The sequence below is a fragment of the Kryptolebias marmoratus genome, linkage group LG8 (assembly GCF_001649575.2).
Source record: "Kryptolebias marmoratus isolate JLee-2015 linkage group LG8, ASM164957v2, whole genome shotgun sequence".
In the NCBI taxonomy this organism is placed as follows: domain Eukaryota; kingdom Metazoa; phylum Chordata; class Actinopteri; order Cyprinodontiformes; family Rivulidae; genus Kryptolebias; species Kryptolebias marmoratus.
In genome coordinates this window covers 20,619,692-20,642,069 of record NC_051437.1, presented here as the reverse complement: position 1 = coordinate 20,642,069, position 22,378 = coordinate 20,619,692, and the positions used below count along the sequence as shown (strand labels likewise).

The 22,378-nt window shown below is 38.2% G+C and overlaps 1 protein-coding gene across 1 annotated transcript in view; it reads right to left on the bottom strand.

The window, feature by feature from the left end:
• The window catches only part of LOC108236702 (thymocyte selection-associated high mobility group box protein TOX-like), an 84,738-nt gene extending 64,723 nt beyond the window's left edge, over window positions 1–20,015 (bottom strand). The window contains 1 exon segment of the mRNA XM_017417563.2: window positions 19,276–20,015. Within this exon segment, the coding sequence (XP_017273052.1) occupies window positions 19,276–19,380 (105 nt within the window). The 5' untranslated portion in view covers window positions 19,381–20,015.
• Window positions 20,016–22,378: the final 2,363 nt, after the last annotated feature.

The window sequence follows — 22,378 nt, the reverse complement described above, 5'->3', positions numbered from 1 at the left end:
GACACCTTTTCAGTGTTGCCTCCTTTGCACCTTGTAGTTGATTAGTCAGTTTTTAAAATAGTTTTTTAGAACTGATTAAACAAAGCAAAATATTTGGGTCGATGATGCAATATTTCTTTACGTTTCTGTTTAGTTTTGATAAAGGGGTTCTAACTTTAAGATACGTTAATCCACTCTGACAATGAACTCTCCTGCACTGCTATTTCTCTAAAGCTTATTTATCACAATTCCATATGCAACAAAAACACTGTGCCTTTTATTCTGGTTGAAATGTGCAAAATGCCATATACTGTATTGTGTGGCACAATAGAGTAATTGTGTTTTGCCCCTGCAGGCAAAGAATGAGTTGGAAGAGCAGAAATATCAGTGCAGAATGGATGCTTTCCAAACTCATAAAGCAATCCAGTTGTGAGTGAAGGCAGATAAAAATGAGGAGATAAAAATGAGCAACTTGATTTCAAGGATGTAACTGTGCTGCCTGGCCTCTGTTACAGCAGACTTAAGTGGCTTCCTCACTATTAAAGTAATCACATGTCAGATTTTTTCTGCACTTTACTACAGCCCACTTTAATGACCTTTTCCTTCTGCGGGGCAATTATGCCAATACACACCCAAACCTTTCAAAATCAATTCCAGCTGCATCTCAGTGGAATTCCTTCGTGAAGAACAAATATACTTTAAGACTTGAGATGATAAACAATGAAATGCCAACAGACAGCATGAAGTTTGCTGCCCTCTTTGTGCTGCATGTCGTCTCCTGTGTGACTCACAGTGTCTCTTTTGTTCTGCCACTCACTACTTATGTTACTGTAGACCTCTAATGCACACAGATCGATAGCATACTTTCCATTTCAACACATTGAGCTGATGTTCGGACACAGAGTTTGAATTGATCCTGTTATGTCAACACAAGGTTTTGCATTTGTATAACTTCCTCTCTCTGCAGACTTTAAAAATTCAAGGCATAATACTGGGACCTCTACACTATAGATGATTGCTGTAATGCTCATGATGCTGTGAGGCTAAATGCATAAAAAACAGAGCAAAAAAGGATTAAAACACAAAACATTGTGATTTGTGACATTCTGTCACTGCCAAAAGCATTCTTTTGGAGAATGTTGACATTTTATGATTTTAAGAACAGCAACAGAGAAATAAAAACTTTCAATTTAAATACAAAAGCATAGAAAAACCAATGCATGTTGCCTGTGTGTCTAAAGTAAACAAATCTATTTCCTTTCCTTAGAGGAAGTCCACCACATGCTTGCACATTTCTTAAGTCCACAACTGAAAGGTGCAAAAACACCAAACAAGTAAGAAAGATGATCAAACATTAGCTTAAAGTCTTAAGAAGAAAACAGTAACTTGGTGTTTTCATTCAAACAGGGTTAGTGTGTGCAACATACTGAACAGCTGTATAGAAAGAGATGCTAATCTTGAAGCTGCAGCAACGCACAGAATTACTGAAACTTCATGGACACTTGTTGCTTGCCTTTACAGGTTATGTGATAAATTTCCATTTGGCAGGAAACACCATCCAGCAGTCGAACTGTAAGTGTCAAAACATGTCGTCTTCCCTGACAACTTGTCGGAACAGCAACTCAATACACCTCAGACAATTAAATCTGTCTGTTACGACCTCTGATCCCCCTCCCTCATTGCTGAGTGTGAAAACAAGCACCAGGATGAAGCAGAATGTTTGTTACTTTCTGGCTATAAATCATATAGTGGTCTTTTGAAATGATATATTGTAGGAGGGAATATAAAATATTGTGACGCTCTCAGCCCACACAACACAGTTGGTGCTTCTTATACTAAGATAAAATGTTTTCCGGGATAAGAATAATGCGGCTCTGCTTGCTTCGATGAACCAAACCATCATCTCCTGAAAGATGGAGATGGAAGGGGAAACAGAGAAAGTGAAGGCACTAATCTCATTACCTTGTTCTCCTGGCATGAGAGAATAATCATTTCTCAGTGAAAATCGGCAGGAGGGTGACAACAAAAAAAATAAATTAATTAAACAAATTCAGTCGCACATTTCACCATTTCATTTTCCATGTAATTAAATCAGTTAAATGTTATAAAAACATGTAAACTCCATCAATGATTTCAAGCCATTTGCATTTTTAATCAGGCCAGATTAATTCTAATAAGCGTGCTGGGCTAAGGCGATGACAGAGCAGGCCTATTGTGTGTCTGTCACACTCATTTAATTCTGTCATTATGCCCCATATCCTATTATGATAATTGGCTTTTCATTCTCAATCAACAGCCAGTCAAGGTTATTAAGTAATAATCTCTGATTAGACCACTTTTAACCTTAAACATGGCAGAAGTTTGCAATCTGTAAAACAGCAAGTGGCTGATAACAGGGATATTCAAAAAAACTGGCTTGTCCAACCTGTCTGCTTGCTCCACATGACAAATGACTGTCAAAAGGCTCAATGTTGACACTTGGCATTGAGTGTAAACCAAAGACATGAGACTGAGGAAATGGATATCTTATTCCTCTTCTTTAGATAAGCAAAGAAGATGGATGTGTTAGATGTGCATTGCCATTTTATTTTCCCTTTTCTTGGAAAGCCATTAAAAATAAAATTAAAAACTTTCTCAGAAAATTAGCTATTTGAAAGAAAACAATGCATGAAAGTACTAAAAGATTACAACCAAATACAAAAGCCCAGTGCCTAAAACACAAAGAAGAATAACATTTTATAGTTACAATCTTCAAAAAACAAAATCAAACAAATATTAACAAACAAGCAGATCAGCTTTGTAGTGTTACTGGTAACCAACTAACCTGATAACTTTCTGTTACAGCATTAAGTTACAACAAATTTCATAAAATGTGTTTATTATAACCTTTTTTACTTGACCTATTTTGCTAAATTTGTTATATATTGCTTACAGATTAACTTAACAAAAGTAAAACTATGCCACAGTGATGTTTTTGAAGCAAGAAATCTAAATTTTAAGCGTCTGGCAGGAGAGAGCAAAATAATTTCTACATTTGAATGATGCCTTACAAATCATCAAGCACCAACATTCTCTCCAAATTGAATGTCTTGGTTGCAAAATATTACACAGCTAAGCGTGAATTGCATGAAATTATTGCAAAAATGTAGGGCAGGGGATGCCAGTCATACCAGTCATAATGCAGGTTTTGTAGCATGAAACATGTGGTCAGGGGCATTTTTAGACCAATTACAACACTGACATGTAGATTTTGTGGCATTTCTATGAAATAGACAGGAAATGCACCTTTTAGCTGCACTGATCTGGTAACCACAGTCCAATTTTAATGTTAATGCCACAATAGAAAAGTAACAAAAAAAGCCGTTGGTAAATCTACAAAAAAAAAGTTCCATATGCTTTATGACTTTTTAGAATAAAGGAAACAGAACAAAACCATCTTTAACACGCCTTGTCATGGCTAATTTAATCTAAAAGAGGAAGCTAATCTTTATCACCTAGGAAAACACTTTTTAAAAGGTGAATCATACGTTAAATGCCCTAATCCGATTTTATTGAATTTCTAGATAAAACACCCATAAATATGCACTTCCTAGTTTATGATTTTGTTCTCTTCATTTGAATTAAAGTCGACTCGATTTGTTTACTAAAACGTTAGCATACTCAACCATTCAGTTATAAATGTTATACCTTATTGCTATGCAGCCATTTTTCTTCCTGGTCAGAAGTCAGACTAATAATGGAAAAAATGTCTTCCATTCAGTAGCTGAAAATGTACTGTAAACAATGCCAGGAAAATGGTGGGGGCTGGGAGCGTTTTGCTTCAATAGAGGCAACCCTGATGTAATTGACTGCTGAACCTTTTATGTCCACAGCTTCTTGTCTATTCTCAAAGAGCCCACCTATATGTGTATGTCTAAAATTAGGCTGTCCATAATGATTGGGCAGGACAGGTAGAGCTATAATGTATTAATGTTTACATAGTGAAGAGAAGTGCTTTTTGAGGTTTTACTATCTATTTCTTTACCTATAATCATGTGAATGTGTCTTTTTAAGAAACCTCTTTGCAGTGAAAGGTTTTTTTTGTACATATATTCTGTGTCAAAAGACAGATGGTGTAAGTAAGGCCCAAGAAACAGTCAAAGAGCACAGGTTCTGCTTTATCAAACACAGAAAACCATAAATTCTCAACTCTCACTTGCTGATCTTCTGAGTTATGTGCCTAACCTCAGTGCACAGCCGTGTCACTCTCCCAGCAGCGATTTCACTTTAACACTCCAGAGACCTAATAAACCTTTTCATTTCGCAGTCCGACCTCATGAAAGTGCCTCACAATTTACATTTTACTATTTATCTGTAAAGAAGACTTAATAAGTTCCCCCTTGAGTACACACGAGGTGAGCGTTACTATGGGGACGTGCAGGGCTCCTCTGTGCTTTGTGGCACTGAGGCCTGTTCCATTGTGGCGAGAGACAACAGCTGTCTTTACCTTTGGCAGGCAAACAGACTCATTAAGGGCAGCCATGTTTGTTTTTGTGCCTGATACCTAGCCCTAAGCAAACACTGCCATATCTACACTCCACAGTCCTTGCAGTCTCAACATTTCCTTCCCTATAGGGGAAGGAGGCCTTGGCACATTGAGCCTGCCATGCGTTTTTTTTTTGTTTTTTTTTCCCATAAGCTCTGACCAAGCTGCTAATTTCTTTGAAAAAATGCAAGCTTAATTGAGAAATCTAGTTGAAGTTTGAGCTAACAAAAATGCTCCAAAGCAATTAGCACTCTGTAGGGATGTTGTGAATGTTAGGCATGCTTAATATACATAATGTATGTCGTTATACTGCCTGATACCACATCTTCTGGTATGTCACAAGAAAGACCTCTTTGTTTGTTGCAGAGTAGACAAAATAAAGGCGTCATTATTTGGTCTGCTCACAGCTAACACTCAAATGTGCAATGAAAGGTTTCATTCGCATATTTTCTCCTCTCTCAGCAATGTCTGCGTCTTGAGTGACAACGCAGGTTGAATTCATAAGGCTTTGACAAAAAATCCATTTAAGATGGAAAATGGCATTGAATGTCAATCCATTACTGCAGATGGCAAACATAGGAACACTTTAACCCAGAAGGCATTTATATTAACATATACAAAACAGCAGAAAGGCATATTATTTTTTTGGCTTTCCTCTAGTCAGAAACCTGTACAGTACTGGGATATTTTCAGCAAAAGGCTTTCAGTAGTCTTCCAAAATGTACTCACTTATTTGATTTCATCTCTTTTCACCATTTGTCAGGACCAAAGTCACAATGCATTGTGAAATGAGTTCTTAATGTGGAGTAATGAGGCTGTCAAGGCAAAGGAGCCTCTGCTTGTTTGAGTTTGACTCATGTTGTAGATTCAATTAAATCAGCTGAAGTCAACTTGGCCCCAGGCCTGATCGGTAATGGTTGACCTCATTCAAACAATGCCCTGACATATTGAAACAATAAGAGGAAGGACCCTGAGTCCGTTACAAAAGCAAACTCCACTCAAAAGCGATAAGGTAGAAAAAATTACAATGAAGTCACCCAAGTGTTCGAAAGCTCCACGCAGGCATGTGTCTTCGGGGTACTTGTGATGTTTTATTCATTTATTGTACAACATATTTTAGGCTGTTGTCTGTTGATTGTTGTGTGTGTTATGTTTGAGTCTATATGTTGTCAATAAAATCCCAAGGACTAGGGCAATCTTTCAGATAAATAACCAACATACATCCCATGCAAAGGTTTTAAAAGCAACTTTATATTGAAAATACAAGCTATGAATGCATGCATGTCTGTATGGTCTATATGAACTTTGACACTTTCTTTGCTTGCAATAACTAAAAACAGAGTCGCTCGAGCTTTGGAGATAAAACTACATAAAAGGCTTTAAACACAGCTGGCCCATTTCTTTTTCGAGAGGTTTACTTGTACTCAGAAGTCTAAACTGATTTATTTGGATGTTGAAATGCCTGGAATCTAAATCATGACACAAACACTCCCAAGGCAATGTAAACAATCTTTCCCAGTTCCAGTCTACAACCATATTTCTGAGTAATAACATGAATGCCAAAGGCAAAATCACTTCTGAGTTTTGTAGGGGTTTACACTGTCACAGTTTCTAAGCAGGGCACTCTTTCTGCATGTGTAAAAGAAAATATCTAAAAGGCTTATCTAATGAACATTCAGGGCAGTTGCTAATTTTAAACGGCATTCACAGTGTTTTAAAAACAAATAAGGAGTTTGGCAAGACAGAAATGGCTCACGAGTTTCGTAGAAACAGAAATGAGGTAACCAAATCAAAACAGAACATCCTGTTTTACTCACACTTGTTTTTCTGTTCACCGGGGCAATGGCAGTTACTGTAAACAGATAAAAGAGCACAGACACACACACTCACACACAAATGAACACTAACTGCAGCTCATTAAGCAGCATTCCCTCTGGCCCTTATTCCATTAGAAATTAAGACTCGGCACAATTAGTGGCAGATTGGTCTCAGCTCAGTGCACCGGCGTCACACTCTCAAGGCTCGAAGATGACTTAATTACAGGTACTTCTGAAAGCAGTGTGTGAGAAGTGTGTGATGGTACTGTGATGGAGCGCATTGTGATTATTCTTAAGCAAGCGTTAGCCACAACAAGGTGTGACAGATGAAATATTTAACTGCTGGAAATAACCCTGTAACCTAAAATGTACAAAAAGTCAACACATAAGTGTTGACTGTGAGGCAATATTCACAACACACACTCTGAGCGTGACATCTTTGATCAAAACAGATACAATTCTGCCATTTTCCCAGCATGAGATGATCTTAGTTAAAACTGCATTCCCTCAAGGAATTCTAGCCCTTTCGTTTTAAAAAGTTATTTTTATGTGAACTTTACAGAATGTGTCAGAATGAACCTGCAGGTCTGTGGTCATTTGTTTGGATAACAAAGCAGAATAAAAAGGAATTGATTTGGATGCTGGGAGACTGAGACTTTTTATAAAATTATATTTATGGTTGCTTATATTTAATTTCACAACTAACTATAACTATTAACTACAGTGAAGTAAACATGTGATCTTGCTCTAAATGGGAATAGTTAGATTTTCCATGTTTAGACTGATTTTATAATCTTTATCAGTTTATAGTTTTAAAGAAATAAAAACCATTATTCAACTGGACAAATGCTTTAAAATACAAAAACTATTTCAGGTTTATTTTACCTCAAATGTAAATGTAAAAAAAAGAACACTTCAGCTCAGCATATGTCCATGGATGAAAGCACAGAAAGCAAGTCTTCCATCAAAATCTTGAAGGAGAATGGACAACAAAGTTATTTTTTATGTGCTGTATCACTCTGCTTACGACAAGGACACAAAGCACATTTTTTTCTGTAATTGAACCAACCCAAGTTTATGTAATGACTGACCGTTCTGCCCTTCAAGCTGCACAGAGACAAAAAGAGTGATGTGATCGCTCCACATACTTGCTGTTGTCACGTGACCCCATCCCATTATATTGTGATGTTGCCATTGAATGTTAGGAAATGAAATGCCTCAAAGCTATGTGGCTTGTGTGTTTGTGTGAATCTTAAGGATTTTTGAGGCATAAAAGTTGGGGAGTGTGACCTTGTGTGTAGTTTTTAAGGGTTTAAAAGTTACTTTCATTTCTTAATTGGATGATTTAGTGGATTATTTATTGTCTCCTTCTGAACAATAAAAAACTAGTCTTTTATTTTATCAATGAAAGTGACTAACAAAGCAAACGTTACAAAATATTCCCAAATAATTTGACCACTATACAGTCAAGAGAAAGTTAAAACTAGCATCTCCAATTAGTGTTTCAACATTCCACACAAGTCAGGTAATAAATGATTGAAGTATACAAACTGAGGGTGCTCTGATCAGGATTGTAGAGGCCATCACTGATCACCAGAAGCTAAAAGGAAGATCTGTCTGTGCTGATACCAATCATCAATTACACAAGCCTTTCAGCTCTCATGTTACATTATTTACTACTTTGTATTATGTTACTAATGTGTTTTGCAACATTGTAAATCAGACATTAAATTCACATATAAGAAGATGCTATGATTTGACAATTTGTGATTAATGACGTGTGTCATATTTCTTCTTCTAAGCCACAACAGTGCCCTAACAATTGAGGTTAGGGCATAAAATAGTCAAAATAAGGCTTAAAATAAAAGCTACAGGTGCACAACACACAGTTTACTTTTTTCTGAGATAACATGAGTAAGGTATTTCCCAAATGGGATGGGCTCAGTAACTCAGTCATTACAAAATAAAAAATAAAAAATTGGGGAGATTTAACCATTTATATATATATATATATATATATATATATATATATATATATATATATACTACCACATGTTAGTGGTTTATATATAAATATATATATAGTGAGTTCTTTCAGCTGCTTAAAGCAAATACAGTAACTTAACAGATGGACAATAACAGATTGAGTCAGTCAAAGTATTTTGATGGCCTACCTTTCTCACCTTTTCCAAGTCAGAGTGACACCCACCCCATTTCTCCAATTTATCTGTCTTTCTGATTCTCCCTTAGGCCATAAACTGTGATGCACACCACCTACTTTAATCTGATCTTGTCAATACATGCAGGTTTAATCACACAAAAGCACTGTCACTCAACAGACAACACTGTAAAAAATGTTCAGAGATTAGTTATATTCATAGTAACCTTGAGCAATGACCGTGTGCTAGCATATTAGCTTCCTGTTAACAGCAGCATATGCAGTACTGTAGACTCAGATTCAGACCAGGTGTGTTTAAAATAATGTCCCTTAACTACTGAATGTTTATGTACCACATTTACTTAATATTATTTCTTAGATCAGTTAACCCCAATTGGGAAACATTTACTTGCACATTATGTGTATCTAATGTCTGAAACAACTCCAGTTGTGTAGCATTCATGTGTTGTGCACAGACATAGATGCACATATGATGTAAATGACAAGCATTGTTTCGTTACTGAATGGCACGCTGGTGCGTTGGTTAGCTCCGTTTCCTCAAAGCATGAAGGTCTCTGGTTCGAATACTGGCTGGGGCTTTACTGTGAGGATTTTGTATGTTCTACTCACACAAGCATGTTTTTGTTTATTTATCTATTTTCTTCCAGTTACATGCTACAGTCCAAAAACCTGCATGTTAAAATAATTAGTGATTGAAATTTTACCCTAAATGTGAATGTGTGAGGTAGGCTATATACTGTAAATAAATAATACTGATGGACATTTAACTAGCTTGGATTTTATAAGTGTGCTGAGTACAAAGCAGCAGCTCACATCCCTTAAAACAGAACAGGCCAGTTCTTTTGTTTGGTCTCCTAAGTGACCACAGATCAAATGAATTAAAACTAACATTTGTAATTATAAGTGGCCATTCTATCAGGGTATCATTAATGCAAAAAAAAAAGAAACGAGTGTGCTGGAAGAGCGTGTCACTGGATAATTGTGCACAATCAATGCATGTGTGCATTTTATCTTAGGCAGTAAAAGAGATCTCTATCTTGATGTCATTCCAAAAACTGATGTTTAATCAGTAACTCTCCTAAAAAGTCTGAATGACAGTTTTTGAAAAACATAAAAAACAAACAAACAAAAAAAAAGAAATAAAGTTTTTCTCATTAAAATGTAACCAAACATGTTTCACAACCTAACAAGGAGATTTCAGGAAATGGTAAAAATGACAAACAACCACTACATCAGTTTAGAGGCCAAAAAACTAAAACTGATTTTATCTGAGAGACCGTTTCTTCAGTCTAGAACCAATTTGTACCATATGACAAATACTTGAACTACTTGAACACTTTGAACATGTCACATTTAGCATTTCAAGACTTTCTTATTCATTTAGTCAGTGCTTGATGCTATGACTTGTTTAAATGCTGGTTTTCTTGCACAACCCCAGCAATTTTGCTTATAAAGTTTGTGCATGTATAAATTATCATTTTTAACATCTATACTAATAAAGATGGGGTTAATGAGTTCAGTGTCATGTGTTTGGGTAACTTCACATGACTGAGAACTTCTTTATTTTTTATAGCTGTTATCATACTTTTAGGAAAACAAGAGTTTCCCAAGACAACTTGATCGGTCAATGATTCATTTAATGCATACAGTAGGATGACGTTTTATGAGCTGTCACTGAGATATAAGATAGATAAAATCACTCTGTTTCTTATACAGTTGGTTTAATTATTGCTCTACAAGCAGTGGGGATTTCAAGCTTAAACCACAAAGTGTGAAGCAAGTTCCCTGGGAAACTCTGCATGAACTCAGTACCGAGTTGGACTATTAACTTGGCTTTCATTTAGTCTTTGCCATGTATGGTTTCTTTAGTTTGATGCTTCTGCTCTAAAATTGAACCAGGTTGCATCATTTTCTGCATGAAATGTAAGGACAGTTTAATAAATTTGTTGTCAGAGTTAGACCGAGGCCATTTGTTATTTCACTATGTGTGTGGGTGCGTGTCAAAACATGTTTATTGTGATAATAGCTAACTCTCGATGTGGAGAAATGGAAACATTTCTGTTTTTAATAATGGAAAAATGGAAGACAATAAGCGATGAAAGATGTTTCTTTCTTTTTTAACATGTTCCTTGTCAGATAAGAGTTTCCTTTCTGTGAGTCTCTGTGTTTGGAGGTTGCTGCATGAACGGGCAGTCAGCATTTAGGGTTCAAAAGGAAAACAGCAGCCTGAGCTCCTGTCTGTTTGAAAACTAAGGCTACCCAGCTCTGTGTCAAGTGCCATTGTTTTGGTAATAGTAAACCTGAGGCACTTGCCAGGAGGCATTAGTCATTCATCTAACAAGTTCCACAAAGCAAACCACAAAGTGCTCCACTGTTGACTTCCTCTTATTGAATTATGAGCACATAAGCACATTTCCAAGTATCTCAGGGCGAGGTAGAAACTTTCAAATGACTTGCTAACTGAAATATGGCTGCCATATTTGCGTTTTTACCACATTGGGTTTTTAGAGAATGAGGGAGAAAATGAGAGAAGACAAGTAATGAGGTGGCGGGTGAAAGGCGGATAGGAGGGGATTAGGGGCGGAGTGCAATTATTCAGCAGGCCAGGCATTCGACATGATCTCTAATTACCCACAAAGCAAAGTGTAACCCTAGCCAAAGATTAGGCTGCATTATCAGGCTTAATAAAACATGACCATCTCTCGGTTTTATTCCCTTTCTCTGCCTGGTTGCCACAAACACTTCTATCTCTTGATGTTCGATTGTTGCAACAACACAACAAAGGTCTAATAAGACTCGTGCATTCTTTGAGGTAGCAACATCAATAAATAAAACATACTTGCACATGCAAATGGTTTTATGTTTTTATTTGTCGAGGTTTTAGGGTTTTAGTCACTAGCATTTCATTACACATATTCCAAATGGTCTACCCAGAGCCATGGTATTTCCTGTGTGTGACTAAAATAAATAAATACAAATATCATCAATTACTGTTCGGTTCCATTTGGGCAAAAAAGAAAGAAGAAGAGCTTGAAGAAAACGTTACGTTTTGACACTGATAGCTACAAGATAGCTACAAGTTAGATGGCATGTTTCCTTTCTGCAAAAGGGTTTTCCTTCAATTTCTGAACTGTGTGTCATCACCAGAAAATTAAGTTTTACCTCTTAGCTAGGCCTGCACAATATTAGAAAAACATGCCATTGCAATATTACTCTTGAATACTGTGCTGAAGATATTGGTTGCAATAAACCCACAATTTCCTCCCTCACTCCTCTTTATTCTGTTCTGTCATCATGACACTTTCTGTGTACTTTAGCATTTTGGCCACTTTCATCTACACTGGGTGTGGGCATCAAGGACAGCAGGAGTCCACCTGATTGGGCAAACATATTGCTGACGTGCAGACAATAATTACATGACACTTGGAATATACAGTAATAGCAAAAGATCTATTGCAGTATAAAAATTCATTAGAGGTATTGATATAGCGCACATAAATCATGCAATGGCAATAAATGTTTGAACATGCACCCGTACTCTTAATATACAATATATTTCTGAAATTAAAGGAGCTCTTTGAGATCTATCAGACTTAAACTGTAACCTAAAAATCAACTTTAAAAGACAGACGGATCACTTTTTAGGCTTTATGAAAGCAAAGAATTTTACCTTCTTCATCACTAAGGTGCCAGCAACATATTCCGAAGCATGCACACTTATGCTTACACATACATTATATTTGTTTGCTTGAAATGGGTTGTGCCAGTAAGTGCTGCTTGGGCTTTGGTTCTTACTGTCTACTGTGTTATTAACAATGCTATTTAAAGATCAGCTCGAGTTTCCCTTTCCTGTGTGTTAACAAGCATGCTGCACCACTGTGAGGTTGCTCAGCCTCGGTTAAAATACTGAAAGTCCTCAACAACAAAACATCATTGGCCACATGTCATAATTTCCAAAATCCTGCTTTTCTTTCTTCTGTTTGTTTTTCTAAGCAACATAATTCAAGGCCAACTTCAAATTTCGTAGGTTGACAACACAAAGAGAGGGGCCCCTTCTTTAAATTTCCCTCCATTTTTTTAACCTACAATCTCAACACTTTCTTTTTTTTTGTCCTCTGTCTGCTCATAACCATACAGTATAACTTTGTTTTGAGGGAATTGCTTTTTAAAAAGTCAAGAATAACAGACCAGATGGAACTAAAACTATAGCATTGCCATTTTACTCTGTGTCACTCTTTGCTTTGTGTCCATTGTAAATGATTATGGGGCTGATTAATAACTCTAAGAGGGGAAGAACAAGCCTTAGTTTGATTACCTCAGTGACTCTGCGGGCTACCACAGTCTGCTGACTGAATTGGACACAGACGATTACAGCCTTGCACAAGCAATTATATCTGCCTGCTAAATATGCCACACATAATAAACACATGCTCTTTACAGAAAAAAAGACAAAGCTAGACAGTCACAGGCCAGAAAAAATAAAGCAAATTTAAGCAAATGAGTTTATCAACTCTGACTTTTCAAAATGAAAACCTCTTACAAACCAAATGCATGTGAATATGTGAATCCCAAAAGTGCTGTAAGATCTAACATTCCAATTTTATATCACAAAAATGAAATTAATCCACTCTGATGAGATCCATTTTGTCAAAATATTTGCTTGTCTCATATTTCTAACTTTTCACTGAAGAAATTGGATCATTTTAGTCTATGTGTCAGTCTGAGTTTGAACCATTAACTTAATGCTCTTATGGACTGAGTTTCTTCAGATCACTATACAAACAAAGCACCAAGATCAGGCCAATAATATTTGTAAAGGATATTCAGTGAAAACAAATGAGGGGAAAATACTTAAAATCCCTGGCAAGGAACTTATTTCATGGCCTTTGGTGTTTGCACAGGACATACCTCAGGAAGCTGAGACAACTGGGAATGTTTGCCCAGCTCTCAGCCTTCTCCATGCTTTCATACATACAATACATGCACATATTAAACACAGCACAGTATATTTATATATGCACAAATATGCACTCATATTTAAACCATAAACTCTTCAGTCCAGTTTTACATCACTGCAGAATGAGAAGATACTATACAAGAAAGAAAGTGTCACAGTCAGTTGAAAAGATCATTGACAATTAGCTACATTTTTAAGGAAAGGTAAGCCTACAAGCCAAGATGGAAGAGGTAGCACTACGTTCTGAAGCTGTTTTGTAGGCAGTGGAACAATCAGATTACATAAAGTGGATGGACTAGTAAAGAAAAACTCTTCAACGCAACCTCAAACAACAGATAAGTAGCTAACACTTGAACACAGATGGATTATCCCACTTAAAAATGGGCACACAAACACTGAAGCAGGTAGATAAATGGACAAAGCATGCAAACATTAAAGCTTTAGAAATACCATGCAAATGTCCTCACCCTGTATAAAAATATATGTGAAATGTTGTTAAAATTTTAGGCAACAAACTTAATTGTACACTACCAATTCTACCAAGAGTGGTCTTACATCAAACCAGAATATTTTCAGAGGTTTGTTGAGGGCTACCAAAACAGACTGGTTGAAGTGCAACTTGTGTTACAGCCAAATAGAAGGTGTTTTCTGCATGCCTTATTGTTTTTCCATAAAGTAAATTTGAGCGCTGTGATATTAGAAGAGACCAGCCACATAGATGGTTCATAACAAAAACTGTAAAAATTGACCAACTTTGTAGCTTCTGATATGTACAACCTGCAGTGTACCATGCCAAGGAATTCCCCTCTCCCAACTCCCAACCTTATAATGCCAGTTAATTGTGTACGGTAAAATATTCATGTATGTTCTTTGTAAATTGTCTTTACATACATGTAACATCTAAGTTACACACACACTGAACAAGCTCTTCACTCATACTTGGACTTAGAGTGCTGTCTGTCATAATTATTTTTTACTGGCTAATTCCTGTTATTATTTTAGTCCATCATATCATAATTCACAGTAAATTTCAATCCTAATGTGTCACAGACAAGCAAAGTTGAGCAGATTTGTAGACTGCCACAGATCCAGAGAGCAGAACTGTGTTTAGAAGGTAAGACTCAACAAACAGAAATGAACTTGCCATCAAGATTACAATTTTGTGACAAATTTTATAATGGCGAAGATGCTCTGATTTCAGGTTGCACTGATAATGCACCAATAAGCAAATGTACGTTTAAAGTTATTATAAATGTTGATCATTTATTTTTGAATTAACTGCAACAAGCTCAGAAATTGGGGCAGTTTTAGAGATTTAAAGTTTGACTGAAGGATTTTCAGTTCTATATCAAATATGTATTGGTATCCTAATCTATATAAATATCAGCACTGGAAAAAACACATCAGTCGACCCTCACTTTGTAGTATTTGGAGTCATTAACATACATAATCAACATTTAACTGAACACCCAGGGGCCTACTCTGCAGCAGGTGCTGCCTCTGTTTCTTTCTCTTTCTTCTTCTGCTGCAAGAATAAGAATGCCATCGCACTGCCCCATGGGAAGGCACGGGCTGACTAATATAAGCATGCTAATACATTGGGGCGGCAGGTCTTAATTATGGTAACAGACGCTGAGGGGGAATGCACTGGTACCCACAATGAGAAAGTAGCCTAGTACTGCCAGGGCCAATAATTAGCACATAGGCAGCCCCCCGCCCCCACCAACCACCACTACTACCACACACACATTCACAGTGTTACTTCTATAGCACACATCAAACGCTGCATTTAAAGGTCAAACAAAGAGACACAAAAGATTTGAATAGTGAAAAAAATGATTATTAATCCTGCATGTGAGCCAGGTGTTTCATCAATATTTATGTCTTCTTGTCAGCTGCACAGCCATCATTTTTGGTCTCCCAAAATATCTAACAAATTAACGGTAATGACGTAGACACCTTATTATACAGAATCACGTGTAAATAATAGTTAAACATATAAAGTGAGAAATCGTTATTATACAGGGGGCTCTCTTACTCTGTCTGTGGCGCAGCCCATTGCAGTTTTATTGAAATGATTCCAAATGGTTAGAATCCCTATTAAAATCTCCTCTGTGTGTCGGGGGGCAGGGAGAATACGATTTAGTGGCTGGTTTTGCTCCTGCCCCTGCTCGCAGTGTGTCACCGGCCCTTACTGAGGTATGCATGGCCTTCCTCTGCACAGGGCTATGAAAGCAATTGTGATTGTGATTCTGTAGTCAGCAAAACGCTTGAATGGTCCTGAGTTAGCATGCGCAGACTCTCTCTCTCACACACACACAGTGTCCCATACTGGGCCGCTGATTACTTCAACCCATTTGGCTCTCACTTATCCTTTCATTCTCCCTCTCTGGCCGTCTGTCACATACCACAGAGTTTGTCATTAGCTAATAGTGAAAACATGACTCACTGTGAACATACACTGCAGCCAGCATTACAGGGACTCCTGATTTTGTCAGCTATGTTCGACCTCTTGTGATATTAAAAATAACCCTCTTCCATGTAGCCAAACCTAATGCTAAATAATGCATGCCTGTGTTTATTCAGGAGGCCCTTTCACTTGAGGATGATCGCCTAATGGAAAGTGTCTGAATGTGTTAACGCAAGGTAATCCAACCTTTGCATGGCTGTATTGTAATAAAAAATAAAACTCCGATAAGGCATTCAAATGGAGTGCATCACTCTCAAAGCTTATCAAAAGCAGAGGAGACCACCAACTAACAAAGACAGCTCTTCAGTCATGCTCTCTCTGAGCAGATATCAGTTGTTAGGATGATATACGAGCTGGGTGGGGCCTAAGTGTATAAACACAGGCTATGCTTTTGCTGTACTGTAGGCAGCACCTCACCCCAGCAGCAGCAGCAGCTGCACTGTTTGATTAAGGTATTCAAATAAAGGAGCAAACTCCTCTTTCACGGTGCAAACTAAAAGTGCTCCGAAGAACAAATAGCCGCAGAGCAATTACAAACTGACGTGTTGTATGAAACAATATGGACACATTTGCTTTAAATGCTTATCATAACACCTAAATTGTTCTGTGTGTGCATTCCATGCAGCCAGCAAGGCAGCTTGACAGCATTCAAACACGGTGCAGTAAGTTTTGCATCACCATCAGAGCGAAAGTGGCTATAATGGTATCATTTTGTGTCATTTCTACTCAGATGTGGAGGAGCACAACAGCAATAAAGCTGCTCACACTCACTGTGAAATAAAAGTGAGGACTGAAAAGTACTGAAGTAGACAGCTTCAGGGTTATTTATAGCTCTCTCTGTATCATCTCAATCTGCACTTGATGTACTTTCTCTGCTCATTTGAAGAATCTCTTCTTTTTTGGCATTCTTGCTGTTTCACAGGTGAATTATTTGTACGAACCAGCAAAGGGACTGCAAACATCTGACATGAGAAAAAGTTCTCATTTCCTTCCTGTAAAGGGGTTTTGTTGATCACGAGCAAGGCAGCTAAACTAACACAGATGATCTGTGCACTTGCAGGTTATCAACTTTCAGAGAACTAAATAGATAAAATCTCTCATGAGAAGTTATGAACAAAACAAGCTGCAGCAGTGAGACAACAGCACGTGCCTAATCACTTAAAATCCTAAATGAGTAAGTAGTAGACATAACAGGTTTGCAAATAGACAACCTAGCTTGTTGAAATACAAACACATGCTCCCTTTATTCATTGAAATGCATGTACATGGCTCAGATTAACAGTTAAATCAAAGCAAATGAAAGAAGAAATGTTTGCTCACACTGTAATTTACTTTTCCTAAAATAAATATGCTGCTTATGAGTTTTTTTTTTCAGTTATATCTCAGCAGAATATGCTTAAGCTAAACAGAAAGCCAACAAATTCAACTACAAACCAAAATATCTGCATGAATATGAAACATAAGCCATTAAAGGAATATATCTCATTCCGATGATTAGCCTTTTTGCCTCCCTGCAGCTTCAAACGAGGACCTGAGAGGAATTTATTACCCAGCAAACCAAGGCTGTCAGACATAATTCGTAACAGGCAGCCCTGATCTGTACATACAGTAACTACATGACAAATCAAATGTCTGTTTTATGCCACAATCGACTTGACAAGTGTCAGAGCAAAGAAACTTGACCTTGTGCACTGTGTTAACAGGACACCAAATGATCCCTGCTGAACTCATTTGCATTCCTGGTGAAGGTAGTTAGTGTTTCACATGTGATGATAAAAAAAAAAAGAAACTGCAAGTCTCTTTGTAGAGAAGAACTCAAAGTAAAGAGGGGGGTATTTGAATAATTCAAACGAACACTTGTAATTTTAAGGGGTGCCACACTTTGGTGTCAGCGACAGTAGTTAGAGTCACTTTCTCGCTCATGAAAGCTTTTTATATCATCTAATATCTCAGTGGCTTTGTTTCCAGGATTCACGCCGTGTACATAGATAGCAGCGTATTCTTGGGATTATCTGCATGGAGGATGATCCTAATTCATTTGACCTACAAAAAGATAGCCTGCGCAGGGTGAGACAGTTATCTAAGCTTATTTGTTTGTCACAGGTAAAACTGAACTCATTAAACGCGTGATCTAATGTGAGGCGTCACATAAAACTTAAACGTGTCTGGCTTTTTATTATTATTATTATCCTATTTTGGTTTGTTTTTAGTTTTATTTCAAGCTTTAAATCAACTTTTTAAGACCTGACTTTGGAGATGTTCATGACTGTAACGTTCCATGTTTGGTGATAGAGATTTTCCATTGCCCACACAGTGAAAGAAAAACATCCCCAACTGACTTTTGCATCACTCCCATCACTGTCAACCCTAATCTTTTATCTATAAGAGCTCCAAAGCATATTTTTCTCACAACAACGACAGGTAGCAACATCTGTACGACCTGATGATTTGTCACAATCCAGCCATGGTAAGTCACAACAAACAAACTCAAATTCAGGAATTACAGATGGCTGAAGTTACTAACACTAGAGGAGGCTGTTTTTAATGAACTTAAACTTATCTTAAAGCATGTTTGAAGTGATCAAGCCTTCTTTGCTGGCGCTCTTATCTGACGTGTTGACAAATTCAGCTTGTGTTTTTCTGTTTGCTTTCAACGACAAGGCTGATCTATTATTATTGCAGTTTTATTTAGCCCGTTTGTTTAATGCGTCAGGCATCCCGTTTTGTTGCTTTAAATGTCACCTGCGCTCCTTTCAGTGGAGTCAGCGCAGGTCAAAGAGCCAAAAAGCCGCAGGCGGAGTGGCAAAAAACTGAGAGAGGAGGAGAGAAGAGTGATGCTCGTGGCAGCCAGACTCTGTGGGTCTCTTTACAAAGTAATTAACAGTACATTACAGGCACACAGCCATTTAATCGCTGAGCTCCCTGTGGAAAACCAGGGGAGAAATCATAGCGAGGGAACATAATAATGTTGGAGGAGAGCTCCGTCAGTAGGGGCAGTATGGAATCCATACATCCCTTGGTTTCTGCGCGGTGAGGAAAATGCCATGCAGGATTTTATTTTTTATTTATTATTTATTTATTTGTTGCAAAACACCCCATCATGCTTGGTTCTGAGAAATAAAGTTGTCCAACACTGTTCTTTTAAAAGGAAAAGTTATTTTTTAAGACAAAATGCGTATTAAAGTATCGTTAAACCGAATAATTTCCTGTCCTGTCCACTTTACTTGCTGACACATGACATTTTTTTTTTTTTTTTTGCATGCAAGTGCGCACATAATAAAAGCATGCGTTTGCGCGGACAGGTGAGAGCGCACGAAGCCACGGAGCCAACGCGGAGTCTGTCTTTACCTTGTTCGAGTGGTAATAGTCCAGAGAGCTCAGGCAACTTGGATCAGTCGGCAGGGAGCATGAACCCACATTGGCCGGGGGCGCAGGATAAAATCTCACGTCCATCTCAGGTTGTGCGAGACTGAAGGCATGAAATCACTTTCGGCGTGTTCGACTCACTCTGTTGTCTCAGCAAAAACACAACGCCAAAAGCAGGAGAGAGAGAGAGCGAGAGGGAGAGGGAGAGAGGGAGAGTGGAGAGGGGGGGAGAAGAGCGAGAGCGAGAGAGAGAGAGAGAGGGGGAAATACAAATAAATAAAGAAAAGAAAGAAAAGAAAAACAAGTAGCAGAGTTTGAGTCGGCACTCCTTCACATCCGTTCGCGGCCGAACTTCGGCACCAACTCTGTGCTGATGCGCAGTCAGTCCTGCTCGGAGCCCAGCGCCGGGATGCCAAACACTCAGTCACTCACTCCAAGCCGAGCGCAAATTCACTGATACGCACGTGTTGACAAAACAATGCAAAGCTCCAACTTAAGCTCCTGCTTTATGAGAATTTGGTTTTGGGTTTTTTTGTCTTTTCTTTTGCTCTCCTCAGAACTGCGGCCCATAAAATTCGCAGCTTCTGTAATTTTGTTCACCCCCCTTCCAACAAAAACTGCGCTCATGACTCCATACGGGCTTTGTTATGGCCGTGCATATTCTTGCACTGGTTCCAGTACAGAAGTGGTTGGACTTCCCTCTCTCTGCCATGCGACCTCTGCCGATAATAAACGGGAAAGAGGAACGGAGGGAGTGAAGGGGGGAGGGGAGATTGGTGGCTGCCTTGGCAACCGCTCTCCTTTCTGCAACTGCGCGCCTCTGATTAGCTGGAAATGTAGTAGTGTGCACGGCTGTGCATTATACAGCGCACTCTGCTTCCATCAGGGCTTCATAAAGGCTTCCATTTGGGTTATTGTGCCAAGGCGGATGGGAGGAGGTTGCACAGAGTCTCTCTTCAGTTCCACTATGGGTTTTAATGTATTTTTCGTTGTTTTTTTCTGAAAAAACGTGAAGCTTTAATAACTAGAATTCAATAAATGTATGTATATAATGCTCATTTATAAGTTAAACAAAATGGACTCGGCTGATTGACTTCACAACAGCTTTAATGTTAGTTTATGGAGCAGAGTTAATTGTTATCACAGGCTGAAAGGTGGGGGATGATGCTTCAGCAAAATATCTCCTGAATCACTGGTTTTAACTAAACTCTCAGAAAGCCTAAATGCACGTTCACATTTGGTAAACTTTTGGAGTGAACCCGATTCAAGATTTGCCTCCACAGCTAATTGACTGTAGATACTGAGTTAAAACGTAGTCAGGCTCCAATTTTAATTTTTTTTTTAATAGCCAATTTTGCTATTAACTATTGGAGTCGCATTTGTTTGTCTGTTAGCAAAATATCTCATGAACCACGGAACAGACTTTAATAAAACAATCAAAAACTAAATTTTTGGACCTGCATCTACAACTGATTAACTTTTGGAGTGAGCTTAATTCAGAATGGCCACCACAGCTTAGTGCCTTTACAAACACAGACATTTTAATAACTTAAAATTTAGTGTGGCAGTAGCTGAGAGTCATTCCCAACACATACACGCCTGAGATCTCGCATAAGGTTGGCTTCGAGATGTGACCAAAACGGCTATAAGTCCTTCTCCTCAGTATAACATGATCTTAATTTAAAACTCTGGTATCAAAGGTGGTGGGCGATAAGCATGACCTTTAGCAATGCTAGCATTTTATTTTATTAAAACTTTAGTTTCACTGACATAAGTGGAAAAATTACATAAAAACTCTAAATAGATAACAAGCATGCAAAAGATCACACTTGTATAAGAGAACTTTTAAAAGTACATAATATATGATGCACTCTGGGTGGAATATGCACACGGAGGTTTAATCTTGCATTGCCATCCAGCTGCAAATGCTTGTGAGGAGCTGCTGGAGCTCAGAGAGGCTGCCTCTGACAGCTCCCTGAATGTGATGGATAGCACACCCTTGCCCTGTGATGTGCGTGCACATTTGATGTTGAAATGGCCTATCCATGGGACCATTGTCTTTCAATCATGTCAAGGCAAAGTACAGAACGGAGCACATTTTCTGCTGCATGGCGTTATTACTATGCCACAGTTTACAGCCCGTCCATCCACCCTGCCCGCGCACAAATGTCCCACAGCCTCCTGCTGCTGTTTTTATTTAAAGATATCCAGTTGAATTCATTTTTTTGCAGTGCATTTGCATACTGACGCTCTTTACCTTCCCTTAACTGTGTTGCAGACAGGCTTTCATTAGGTTAACCTGGATGTGAATAAAAAGAGCTTGTTACTCTCAAAAGGGTGCAATTGTTTTCACACAAACTGTGACAGGAGGATCTGCCCACTGCTGCAGTTCTTGTTTCTTATATATGGTCCGAAACCCAAGTAGCTGCTCATTATTACAGCAGGCCTGTTCTTTTACAGGCCCTCGCTGGTAGGCACCTCCTGCCACGGTTTTCGACCCAGCACACACAGGGTTAACCGCATGGCTCGGTGCCATAGCTTCATGGGAATGGAATGTGGAGTGCTGTGTGTGCAGGGCTTCTTTCCCAGCATCCCTCACTGCCCAGGCGCATGCTAATGATCAGTATTATTGAAGCACAATTGATGGGCTAGCAACCAAACAAGAGAAACTAATTACTACTAAGGCTTTATTGTCCTTTAATTACTGAAGCTCTATGGCAATTAGTGCTGCACAAAGACGCAGCCGTACTTTAATCTGAAATAAAATGTGATGCAGATGAAAAAAAAAAATTGAAAGATGAAAGGTAGATAAGATAATTTGGCTTCAATGTGCTTTGCAGAAACGATGCCTGATTTGAGTAAGGCTCCTGACAACAAAAGAACTGCTGAGGGCTGTGCTAATTTAGACAAAAAAAAGAAAGAAAAATCATCTCAAAACAGAATCAGCACATGATGTTTCTTTGACCTTGAAGGGCTAAAAATGAGTGCAAAACAGCAAGTTATAAAAAAAAAACCTCTTTAACCCTGAAGCCTCCAGTCTGAAATGACCTTAAATGGTGACTTACAAAGTTGTCACTGTGATGAA